Source organism: Salmo trutta, chromosome 36, assembly GCF_901001165.1.
Source record: "Salmo trutta chromosome 36, fSalTru1.1, whole genome shotgun sequence".
NCBI classification, from domain to species: Eukaryota; Metazoa; Chordata; class Actinopteri; order Salmoniformes; family Salmonidae; genus Salmo; species Salmo trutta.
Genome location: NC_042992.1, coordinates 24814982 through 24828397, shown reverse-complemented (window position 1 = coordinate 24828397; position 13416 = coordinate 24814982). Strand labels below are relative to the sequence as shown.

General features: G+C 44.9%; 1 protein-coding gene across 12 annotated transcripts in view; it reads right to left on the bottom strand.

The window, feature by feature from the left end:
• Positions 1–13416, bottom strand: part of LOC115175712 (receptor-type tyrosine-protein phosphatase U) — a 326202-nt gene that overhangs the window by 124400 nt on the left and 188386 nt on the right. For all 12 annotated transcript variants that reach the window (XM_029735166.1, XM_029735170.1, XM_029735167.1 and 9 more), the window contains exon 4: positions 6852–6933. In XM_029735166.1, the coding sequence (XP_029591026.1) occupies positions 6852–6933 (82 nt within the window). The remainder of the gene's footprint in view (positions 1–6851; positions 6934–13416) is intronic.

The following is a 13416-nucleotide window of genomic DNA, read 5'->3' as shown; positions in this document are numbered from 1 at the left end:
GGTCGACGGAGGCGGAGGGAGCCTTCAAGAAGTTGAAGACCCTGTTCACCGACGCACCCGTGTTGGCGCACCCGGACCCGTCTCTAGCATTCATAGTGGAGGTGGACGCATCCGAGGCTGGGGTGGGTGCCGTGCTATCACAGCGCTCGGGTACGCCATCGAAACTCCGCCCCTGCGCTTTCTTTTCGAAGAAGCTCAGTTCGGCGGAGCGTAACTATGATGTGGGGGACAGGGAGTTGCTAGCGGTGGTAAAAGCTTTGAGGGTGTGGCGGCACTGGCTTGAGGGGGCTAAACACCCCTTTCTCATCTGGACCGACCACCGAAACCTGGAGTACATCCGGGCAGCGAGGAGACTGAATCCGCGTCAGGCAAGGTGGGCCATGTTCTTCGCCCGGTTTAGGTTCACTATCTCCTATAGACCGGGTTCCCTTAACACTAGAGCCGACGCGCTGTCCCGTCTCTATGACACGGAGGACCGGCCCATCGATCCAACTCCCATCATTCCAGCGTCTAGGCTGGTGGCACCGGTGGTATGGGAGGTGGACGCAGACATCGAGCGGGCATTAGTGTTGGAACCTGCGCCTGCAGGTTCCCGCGGGTCGCATGTATATGCCGCTCGGTGTTCATGATCGTTTGATTCGATGGGCGCACACGCTACCTACGGCGGGTCATCCTGGTGTGGCGAGGACAGTGCGGAGTCTCAGGGGGAAGTACTGGTGGCCCACCTTGGCTAAGGACGTGAGGTCCTATGTCTCTTCCTGTTCGGTGTGCGCTCAGAGTAAGGCGCCTAGGCATCTACCGAGAGGGAAGTTACAGCCCCTCCCCGTTCCACAACGGCCATGGTCGCACCTGTCTATAGATTTCTTGACAGATCTTCCCCCCTCTCAGGGGAACACTGCGATTCTGGTGGTTGTGGATCGGTTCTCTAAGTCCTGCCGTCTCCTCCCATTGCCCGGTCTCCCTACGGCCCTGCAGACTGCGGAGGCCCTATTTACCCACGTCTTCCGGCACTACGGGGTGCCGGAGGACATTGTCTCTGATCGAGGTTCCCAGTTCACATCCAGGGTCTGGAGGGCGTTTATGGAGCGGCTGGGGGTCTCGGTCAGTTTGACCTCCGGTTTTCACCCCGAGAGCAATGGGCAGGCGGAGAGGGTGAACCAGGAGGTGGGCAGGTTTCTGAGGTCGTATTGCCAGGACCGGCCAGGGGAGTGGGCGAGGAACATTCCCTGGGCTGAGTTAGCCCAGAACTCACTTCGCCACTCCTCTACTAACATGTCACCCTTTCAGTGTGTTTTGGGTTACCAGCCGGTCCTGGCACCATGGCAGACCGAGGCTCCTGCGGTGGAGGACTGGGTACAGCACTCCAAGGAGACCTGGAGAGCCGTCCAGGACTCCCTAAAGGAGGCCAGTGGACGGCAGAAGAGGAGTGCTGACCGCCACCGCAGTGAGGCACCCGTGTTCGTACCGGGAGACAGGGTCTGGCTCTCGACCCGGAACCTGCCCCTCCACGTGCCCTGCCGGAAGCTGGGGCCGCAGTGTGTGGGGCCCTTTAAAGTCCTGAGGAGGATAAACGAGGTGTGTTATCGGTTACAACTCCCTTCCTATTACCGTATTAACCCCTCGTTTCATGTGTCTCTCCTCAGGCCGGTGGTAGCTGGTCCCCTGCAGGAAGGTGAGGTGCTGGAGGTCCCTCCACCCCCTCTGGACATCGGGGGGTCCCCGGCGTACAGCGTACGGGCCATTCTGGACTCGAGACGCCGGGCAAAAGGCCTGCAGTACCTCGTGGACTGGGAGAGGTACGGCCCGGAGGAGAGGTGCTAGGTGCCGGCGGAGGACGTCTTGGACCCATCCATGTTGAAGGATTTCCATCGCCTCCGTCCGGATCGCCCTGCGCCTCGCCCTCCGGGTCGTCCTCGAGGCCGGTGTCGGCGCGCTGCGGGAGCCGCGCGTCAGGAGGGGGTACTGTCACGATTCCCACCGACGGTGGCGCCCCCTCCTGCTCGGGTGGCGCTCGGCGGTCGTTGTCACCGGCCTATTAGCTACCACTGATTCCCTTTTTTGGTTTTCCCTTTTTTTGGTTTTGTGCACCTGTGTTTAGTGTGGTTAATTAGCGGGGCAATTTATGTTAGCTGGTCCGCTTCCGTGTTGTGCGGGATTATTTCTATGTTGCCGGTTCATGTTCGTGTCGGCGCTATTTTACGCCGTGTGTACTTTCTCCCCTGTGTTTGGGAATATTTTGTTTCAGTAGTGAGTGTACATTAAATACGCCACTACCCTGTGCTCGCTGCTTCCTGTGCTTCATTCCTTCACCACGACTGCCAATCCGTTACAGCATCTACAGTGGTAGAAATATGTTAAAAAAAGTTTTAAAAAAATATATAATTTCAAAATGCATATGTTTATTAGGCTACTGTGCAGTGTCTTTAAATACAATGTCCCCCCTACCCTCTTTGGCAAGAGTCTATTGTCCTGCTAATAGCCCATCATGGGTGGATGGCTTCTTTTGTATTCCAATGTATTGAATGAATGTATTAATTACAGTCATTTACCATTCTCAGGGTGGAAACATTGTTTGCAGAGTTCACAATCTCATTACAGTCCTAACCCTTCACAACTATTTTGCAATCTATATGGCACAGCTTGATAAAGGTTCCAATTTCTAACATTTTTTTATCAATTAGCATATTTTAGTTTAACCACAATATTTGTTGTATTATTTGTTCTGTCTTTTCTGGTGGATTAAACTGAAATTGCAACCAACTTTCTATGGCTTGTTTTAAAAAATAACGATATTTTGGAGATTGTTTCATTTTCAAATTTCCGAAAGTGAGCGGTTGTAATCTGAATAAAGGGAAAAAGGTCATTCTTGAACATGGGGTGAGACAATAGGCCCTTTTAATTTGGTCTGGCTTACCATTCCAAATAACATTTCATATTTTTGCTCATATAATTTAAACAGGTTGCTAGGTGTTGGCAAAACCATAAGCAAATAGATCAACTCTGATAAGACTAAAGAGTTAATCAGGGTAGTTTTTCCACAAATAGACAGGCATTTTCATCAAGGACGTTGTTTGCAGTGTCCACAAACAGGAGATGAGTTTCAGAGCTCACAGATGTGCCTGGCATGGATTGTGACTCCATCTCGTTCCTCGCCCTCTTCAACGCGTCCTCCGCCTGACTCTCCGCCAATGACATTATTTTTTTTCTCTCACACATACAGTAGTAACCAGATATTAAACTATCCTTTTGTAAAGGTTGAAGATTCTATTGTCCTGCTAATGGCCCATCCTGGAAACGTTGTTTCCAGAATTCACAGCCTGCTACGCATGTGAAAAACAACATTTCTACAGCTGTCCATCACCACTGTAAATAAAAACACTGAATATTTAAGGGGCATTAATATAATTATAATGCAGGGTTAATAAAAATAATAATAATCGTTGGATAACAGAATGGAACTCATTAAGAGGTGGCTTCTATCTTCAATATAATCATTATTTCAGAAGGTTAAACCCATAGGTTTAAGGCCTGCAGTAGGTTATAATAAAAGGAAAATTGCGTGTCAATTCATAAACCATGTGCCATGGAATCGGTACATCGAAAATTTCTTCCCAAATATTTTGCAATCTATATGGCACAGCTGTCAATTTTTTGGTCCTTAAATGAAACTGGTATATAAACTCAGCAAAAAAAGAAACGTCCTCTCACTGTCAACTGCGTTTATTTTCAGCAATCTTAACATGTGTAAATATTTGTATGAACATAACAAGATTCAACAACTGAGACATAAACTGAACAAGTTCCACAGACATGTGACTAACATAAATGGAATAATGTGTCCCTGAACAAAGGGGAGGTCAAAATCAAAAGTAACAGTCAGTATCTGGTGTGGCCACCAGCTGCATTAAGTACTGCAGTGCATCTCCTCCTCATGAACTGCACCAGATTTGCCAGTTCTTGCTGTGAGATGTTACCCCACTCTTCCACCAAGGCACCTGCAAGTTCCCGGACATTTCTGGGGGGAATGGCCCTAGCCCTCACCCTCCGATCCAACAGGTTCCAGACGTGCTCAATGGGATTGAGATCCGGGCTCTTCGCTGGTCATGGCAGAAGACTGACATTCCTGTCTTGCAGGAAATCACGCACAGAATGAGCAGTATGGCTGGTGGCATTGTCATGCTGGAGGGTCATGTCAGAATGAGCCTGCAGGAAGGGTACCACATGAGGGAGGAGGATTTCCCTGTAACACACAGCGTTGAGATTGCCTGCAATGACAACAAGCTCAGTCCAATGATGCTGTGACACACCGCCCCAGACCATGACGGACCCTCCACCTCCAAATAGATACCGCTCCAGAGTACAGGCCTCAGTGTAGCGCTCATTCCTTCGACGATAAACGAGAATCCAACCATCACCCCTGGTGAGACAAAACCACGACTTGTCAGTGAAGAGCACTTTTTGCCAGTCGTGTCTGGTCCAGCGACGGTGGGTTTGTGCCCATAGGCGACGTTGTTGTCGGTGATGTCTGGTGAGGACCTGCCTTACAACTGGCCTACAAGCCCTAAGAGTGCAGCCTCTCTCAGCCTATTGCGGACAGTCTGAGCACTGATGGAGGGATTGTGCGTTCCTGGTGTAACTCGAGCAGTTGTTGTTGCCATCCTGTACGTGTCCCACAGGTGTGATGTTCGGATCTACCGATCCTGTGCAGGTGTTCTTACACGTGGACTACCACTGCGAGGATGATCAGCTGTCCATCCTGTCTCCCTGTTGTGCTGTCTTAGGCGTCTCACAGAACGGACATTGCAATTTATTGCCCTGGCCACATTTGCAGTCCTCATGCCTCCTTGCGGCATGCCTAAGGCACGTTCACGCAGATGAAAAGGGATCCTGGGCATCTTTCTTTCAGTGTTTTTCAGAGTCAGTAGAAAGGCCCCTTTAGTGTCCTAAGTTTTCATACCTGTGACCTTAATTGCATACTGTCTGTAAGCTGTTAGTGTCTACGACCGTTCCACAGGTGCATGTTCATTTATTGTTTATGGTTCATTGAACAAGCATGGGAAACAGTGTTTAAACCCTTTACAATGAAGATCTGTGAAGTTATTTGGATTTTTGTGAATTATCTTTGAAAGACAGGGTCCTGAAAATGGGAAATATCTTTTTTTTTTAGTTCATTTTTATTTATCACAATTTTCTTTAACCAATTTTGGTCTTCATTTTTGTCTTCAACGCATTGCCGACAGACAAGTTACTTTTTCCCCCTTCCACATGATAAAGGTTCCAATTGCTAAAGTTTTTTTAATCAATTAGTATATTTGAGTTTAACCACAATATTTGTTGTGTTATTTGTTTTGTCTTTTCTGGGGGATTAAACTGAAATTGAAACCAACTTTCTATGGCTTGTTTAAAAAAATAACGATATTTTGGAGATGATTTCGTATTCAAATAACCGAAAGTGAGCGGTTGTAATCTGAATAAAGGGAAAAAGGCAATTTTTTAACATGGGTTGAGACATTCTTACTAATTTGTAAATAAAGCCAGTTTGTTATTTAGAATGATTTATTTCTGTTTTGAGAGGGAGAGAAACCAAAAGCACACCATGCCTATTTTTCGAAAATCATCAGTCCACATGTTAAGTGTAATTCCCCCATTGTATCTACCCAAGTTCTCTCTTAACTCCAAGACCACCGACAGTTTTTTGTTGTTGTTGCCTGATGCAGGACTCTAGTGCCAGAGAAGAGAGACTCTCAGACTGAAAACACCTCCATTCATTCACTAAGCCTGCTTTCCTGTAGAGGTAATAGTTATGGGGACAGCAGGTGAGTGTCTGAGGAGAATGATGGCCAGGTAGCCTGTAGAGGCATATGCATGTATGTAGGGAGGGGCTGCACTGAAGGAGGGAGGTTTTACTGGGGAAATATCCCAAAGGAACACAATGATGTGTCAGACTGCTGTGAGTGCTGCTGTGGGAGAGACAGAGGGTCCGCTATAAAGGCATTTAGTCAGGTTTAGAGAAGGAAGGGGGTTGACGGGGGTGGGGGGTTACACTAAGGGAGGGGGGTTAACTAAAATGGGGAAATCTCTCAGAGCGTCACCATGTGTCATTATGGTCCAGCTAGAGACCTCAGACTACTGCTGCTCTCGTCACGCCTTTGTGGAGAGGAAGAAAAACAACATGCGACGAGAGGCCCTTCACCTGCTGCCCGCTGTTTTCTTGGAACAGTGTGTGTGTGTGTGTGTGTGTGTGTGTGTGTGTGTGTGTGTGTGTGTGTGTGTGTGTGTGTGTGTGTGTGTGTTTCCAGGATCAGTATATTAGCTCTGGGAGAATGGGCTCGTCTTGGTGACAGGGAGAGCGGAGCGACTAGCCGAGCAGTCAGGAAGATAAAGGTCACCAGCTCGCTGTCTGGTCGACCGGGACAAAAGGAGCGGCGCTGTGCGGCGATGAACCATGGGAAATCAGACAGGTGTCCACATGCCAAAAGCCTCTCAGAACCGTCTCTGGCTTTGAGAGCAGTGCCTTCGCCACCGCTGATTACTGTACAGGCCTCGGTCTGTCCGTCTGTCCGTCTGTCCGTCCACCCACGCACCCATCACAGTCCTGAGACTTGGTCTGTCTGTCCACCTCCTAGCGCCCAGACACATATTGTCCCATTTCCATGTAAAAGGTCACAACCTCTGTTCTGAAATACATTGGTACATTAGTACTTTGGTGCCTTGGTGCATTGATACGGTGCGTAGTTGATAGATTGGTATAGTGGTGCGCTGGGTTTGGTATGTTGGTGTGTTGGGGCGATGTTCTCTGGGCTGATGGACATTGGGACGTTGGTGCTGTAGTGTGATGGGTAGCTACTTACAGCAGGGGTAGTTGAGCAGCAGGATGTCGTCAATGGCAATGTAGCCTCGCCGTTCTGCCGAGACGGATGCTTCAAACACCACCTGAGGACAGACAACAGAGAGATGAGAGGAGAACGGGACAGACAATTGAGAGATGAGAGGAGAATGGCACAGACAATGGTGAGATGAGGAGGGGGGAAGAAAGGATTCCACATTATGCAACACAGAGAGAGAAAGGACTGGAGGCAGAGAGAGTGAAGTCCTAATCAAACAGCTTGTCTTTGAATCCACGGAGGCCTGTCTGGTGGCAAATCCCACTACTCAAACATCCATAGTTTAGCATAGCCTCGTTTCACACAGTCATCTCTCCCTCTCTCCCTCCCACTCTTTCAAACAAACATCTTTCTCTCTCTTCATCAGAGAACACACACAGAACATGGGACCCACAGGAGTCATTGAGCGCTGCCCAAATCTCTACTCACTCATCTAAATGAATCCAGCGTCATGCAGAGAAACCAAAGTGAATCCCAGATCCCTCCCACAGGGAACCAAAGGGAATCTGGACCACTGAAAAATCATTACTGCCACAATAACCCATATCGTTTACTGAGGGACAGTTTACTATTTTACCGCAGAGGCACAACGAATACATAAACACTGCAGTCCATGCAGATGGGGTTTACTGCATTCATAGATTCCAGACTTCAAATAGCACTACACTTTCAAGTCATTTAGCCGGGCTTGATTGAGCTTTCCTGTCACAATGGACCCAATGGAAAAGTCACTGACAGCCACACAGTGTAAAGCTCTGCAAATGATCCTAAAAGCTCATCACAGACAATAATATGTTAGCTATGACTGAAACCAGCAGACTATGATAGGTCAGATTCCAATATCATGCACTTCAACGAGTCTGGGGGCATCCCAAATGGAACCCTATTCCTTATATAGCAGCCCTAGTGTGTCTCTGTGTTGACCAACACATCAGGCTCTAAGTGCCTGGTCCGGACCAACAGCACCGCACAAGGCCTCCTCAGATGGACACAGGCCACGCTTCCCTGTCTGCTAATTTATTAGTATTCTTCATTCTTATGCGTGGGCGCTTAGAGAAGTCTGGACGATTACCTTCTCCATTCATCAGGCACTGACGCACCCTGACGAGCACGCACTGGGGCTGACCCCATAGGCTGTTGGTCGACCGAGATTTCTTTAGTCGAGCAGTAGCATAAATTGTTCAACGTTTTAAAAAATCATGGTGTACAAGACAGCTGTCTGATTCACGCATCTGAGTGGTCTGATCCATTGTGGAGGCCGTTGGGATGGCACAGTCCATCACTCTAAGGTATGTGCTACTGAAATTGTATATGGTTATATTATGTAAGAAAATGGTGCAACACAAATAAAACTAATATTTTATAACAAATGCACTTTCTCCCGCGTTGGATAGTGGTTGCTGTGTGCGGCTCTGAAACACAATGTGCTGTTGAATCGCCGCCTTTTCCTGATCATGTTGTTACACTACGTGCACAATTATTAGGCAAGTGAGTATTCTGATCTTATCACTGTTTCTATTCACATTTTCGAACTCCAAACCATATAAACTTGAATGCTTATTGGATTTACTCATTTTCAGGTGATATGTATTTGTGTAATGAGGGAGGGTGTGGCGAAAGTGAATAACACCTTATATCAAGGTATGCATAATTATTTGGCAGCCTCATTACCTCAGGTAAAATGGACTAAAAAATAAATTTAACTGACACTGAAAAGCCAAAAATGCCTTTCAGACGGATGCAACACTCTTTAAATAGCTAAACTATTGAGGTGTGACCACCGGACATTCAAACGTTTTGTTGCGAATAGTCAACTGGGCTGCAAAAAACACATGGGGAAGAAAAGGCGCAAATTAACTGCAAAAGACTTGAGAAGAATTAAACGTCAAACTACCAGGAACCCATTATCCTCCAGTGCCACCGTATTCCAGAACTGCAACCTACCTGGAGTGTTCAGAAGTACAAGGTGTCAAGTGCTCAGAGACATGGCCAAGGTCAAGAAGACTGAAACAAGACCACCACTGAATAAGATTCACAAGTTGAAGCGTCAAGATTGGGCAAAGAAATACCTGAAGACAGATTTTTCAAAGGTTTTATGGACAGATGAAATGAAAGTGACTCTTGATGGACCAAATGGATGGGCCCGTGGCTGGATCAGTAATGGACACAGGGCACCACTTTGAGTCAGGTGCCAGCAAGGTGAAGGAGGGGTACTGGTATGGGCTGCTAATCATTGAGGATGAGGTAGTTGAACCTTTTCGGGTTGAAGACATGATCTTTATGCAGGACAATGCTCCATCACATGCATCCAAGTACTCCACTGCTTGGCTAGCCAGCAAGGGCCTCAAAAATGCCTGAATAATGACCTGGCCCCCTTCCTCACCTGACTTAAATCTTGTTGAGAACTTGTGGGCCCTTCTCAAACGTGAGATTTACAGTGATGGAAGACAATACACCTTTTTGAACAGCATTTGGGAGGCTGTGGTTGCTGCTTCAGCGAAAATTGATCGTGAAGAGATCAAGAAACTCACAGACTCCATGGATGGAAGGCTCATGGCAGTTATTGAATATAAGGTTGGCTATATTGGTCACTGAATATTTTGGAAAGGCCAAAAATGTTATATAATTGTCATTTTGTGTTACTTATCTGTTACACTTACTCTAAAAATTGAGAATAAACAAGTGAGTTGAGAGAAATTATTTTTGTAATTTAGTTGCCTAATAATTCTGCACACTAATAGTTGCCGAATAATTGTGCACACTTATATATTTCCCTGAGAAGGACAAAACTCACTTTTCCTTTGTTAAACATTCAGGTTTGAGGTTCAATAACATTTTGGATTGACTGAGAGCATTGTGTTTGTTCAACAATACAATTAATCCCGAGGAATACAATTTGCCTAATAATTGTGCACACAGTGTAGAGTTAAGAGATGAGAAAACAGCCCTTACCTTATTGTCTAAGAAAAGTAAGGTGAGAGGAAACCCCAACTTAATTAGGTCCGTAATCAATAGCCTAACTGTTACATGTGCCTGGCTTTATAAATCATCAATATATCTACAGAAATAAGACAGATCTTGCTTCTGTTGCCTGTTTGAGTGTTTCGTTGATAGCCTACTGATTCCGTGAGCACCAAGCCTCACACAACAATTTCACAAATTTGTCTGTTTTTAATATTTGCTATGCTGTAATAAAGGCTTAACACTTTTTTTCATTAGACCAGCACCTCTGGTATTATTTAGCATTAATTTAGTGTTGTTTGCACTGTTCCAAATTGTCAGAAAAATTATATTTATAATAATAACCCTCCTTTTTCCTTGAACAAATTCGTATTGTTATTACTATTATGATCATCATTATAACAATAAGTAATGTAATTATCATTAGTAGGCTTAATATAACAGCTTTGTATAACCACCATAGAGCTGCAGGCCTAAGAGCACATTCTGTTTAGTCTTAATACCATAACTTACTTAGGCCTGTATTTCAATACTTAGAAAGGTTACTTTACCAATAAATAATTTTTGCGTTCATGTCATCACACAGCATACGAGTCATTCATGATGTGAAATGCATTCAAGCATTTTAGTTTTAAAATAAAATAGCAAAGCGACCATTGAATAATTAGCGTAAACAATAAATAGACCTAAACCGTTGCATTTTGGAAACTGCATTCACAAATGAATGCGACTGTTTTTAAGTCTTTGCTGTAATAACTTTTTGGTCCACTCATATTTTTGGGGGTCATGGACAGCCCTAACACACACACACACACACACACACACACACCTCCACACACCCGGCCATCCATTCACTTGCTCAGCACTGCACAGAGCCTTGACACTACCTGGCTATCAGTATCAGACCCTGCTCAGAGCAGAGAGGGAGAGGGGAGATAGAGAGGGAGTGAGTGAGGGGGAAAGAGAGAAATGGAAAGAGAGTGACAGAGAGAGGGGCAGAGATAGAGAGAAAGAAAAAGAGACAGAGAGAGAGAGAGAGAGAGAGAGAGAGAAAGAAAGAGGGAGGGAGCGAAATGTAAGGAGAGATGGTGTAGGCTAAGCTACATTGACATTGGCAGTCACGATAGGCCTGATAGCATCATAAATATTTGATAGCAAAGTTTCCCCACATCTCTACAACCCACACCTGCAACACCCTCATCTCCAATACCCCACACAGGCAAAGAAAGGAAACATCTGTCTATCACTGCACACAAAGTAAAGGTGGATTTGTTTAAAGGAACAGAATCGTCATCAGTTCTAGGTTGTGACAGTCTTCCTGTTTTATTTACCTATTTCCTCTTGTTGCAACCACGCAGAGCTACAAAGAGAACGGGGAAAGAAGCAAGGTAGATATAACACTTACAAAAAACAACAGTGATGTGAGAATCAAGGCCAGGCTTGTTGAAACTAGTGAGGTGTTTCTGTGCTGTGTCTGCTCCTGTCTGTCTCTCAGGCTATAGAGCTGTTTCATCATCCAAGCAGAGAGAGATGGGAGAAATAATATCAGACACCAAACTCTAAATACGGATCACAAAAACACTGCCTTCGGATACCGGGAGGAGGGATGAGGCAGGACGAGGGGAAGGAAGAAGAGGGATAAAAGGAAAAAAAGGAAAATTCACTCATACATTTTAACATGAGCTTCCCTCTCCCCCTAGCTGCTACAGCTCCAGTTCAGTTCACCTCATAAAACCCAATGGTGCAGAATTACACACTTCTCTATGCTGAATCCCTGCTCTGTTCCCTTCCCCGTCCTCGAAAGGAATACATACAATCAGCTGGCTGGCTGGATTGGTGGCTGGCTGACAGGCTGGCTCGCTGGTAGTCAGGCTGGTTTGTTGGCTGGCTGGCTGGCGATAAAGGTTTGCAATAAAGAGGATTTGTTGGGTAATTATTATTTCTGGATTCTAGTTTTCATTTTCATCGCTATGGGAGTTATTTATGCACGTGTTCTTATGATAAAGCTTGCAATTTGTACACGGACAGACTCCATTGATCCACACAAGTGGTTTAATTAATTCAACAGCTTCAGAAACCATTGGAGAAACAGGAACATGTTGCACAGTTATTGCCAGAATGTTCAGTTGATGGATTTGTTATGGTTAATAAAGTGGAATGAGGGTAGAATGGTATTGACTGGTATTGACATTGTGGCAGTAAAACACAGTAATTTATGACCTGAGATTCAGTGGACCACGTTCAGCTAGTAGGCTGAGGAAATGGACACACACAATTACAATGCCTTCAGAAAGTATTCAAACTTGTATTGAAATTGTTTCAAACATAACACTTTGTATTCAGGACAAAAAGTTAATTGCTTTGCCACGTTTTTCCAGTATTACTTTAGTGCCTTGTTGCAAACAGGATGCATGTTTTAAAACATTTCTATTCTTTACAGGCTTCCTTCTTTTCACTCTGTCAATTAACTTAGTATTGTGGAGTAACTACAATGTTGTTGATCCATCCTCAGTTTTCTCCTATCACAGCAACTCTAACTGTTTTAAAGTCACCATGGGCCTCATGGTGAAATCCCTGAGTGGATTCCTTCCTCTCTGGCAACTGAGTTAGGAAGGACCCCTGTATCTTTGTAGTGACTGGGTGTACTGATACACCATCCAAAGTTTAAGGGCTAGCCTGTCGACAACTTCCGGTGAAATTAGAGGGCACGCAATTCAAATATTTTTTATTTTAATTATGGATATTAAACATTTAGGTACATACAAGTGTGTTATATCGGTTAAAAGCTTAATTTATTGTTCATCTAACTGCATTGTCCGATTTACAATAGGCTTTACAGCGAAAGCCTACCATGCGATTGTTTGAGGACGGCGCCCCACATCAACATATTTTTCCACCTGCACAGGCTTCATAAAATCACAAATAGCGATTAAATATTCACTTACTTTTTGAAAATCTTCCTCTGATTTGCAAACCAAAGGGTTGCTTCAACATGTATGGTCGTTTTGTTAGATAAAATCATTCTTCATATCCCAAAAAGTCTGTTTATTTGGCGCCATCGATTTGAGTAATCCACCTGTTCATCATGCAGAGAAAGGAATCCAAAAAGCTACCACTAAACTTTGTTAAAACAAGTCAAAATACATTTATTTTTAATACTCAGGTACCCTAAAATGTAAGTAAACTATAATATTTCATACGGAAATAAGTATGTTCAATAGGAAAGCAAAATTAGCAGGTGCGCATCCTCTTTGTCGCGTGCGCACAGACAGGTTTCCAACTCCAACAACCAGGATTAAAACTCAAAATTCTTCCTAATTTGGGAAGAAACAAGCCTGAAACCTTGAACAAAGACTGTTGACATCTAGTGGAAGCCATAGGAATTGCAATCTGGGAGCTGGATTTGGATATGACCCTATACGTTCCATTGGAAGAGCATGGGCTCTTAAAAAAAAAAATTCTGGTTGTTTTTTCTTTGCATTTTCTCCTACCATATCTATTGTGTTATAGTCTCATACATTATTTTAACATTTCCACAAACTTCAAAGTGTTTTCTATCCAATGGTACCAA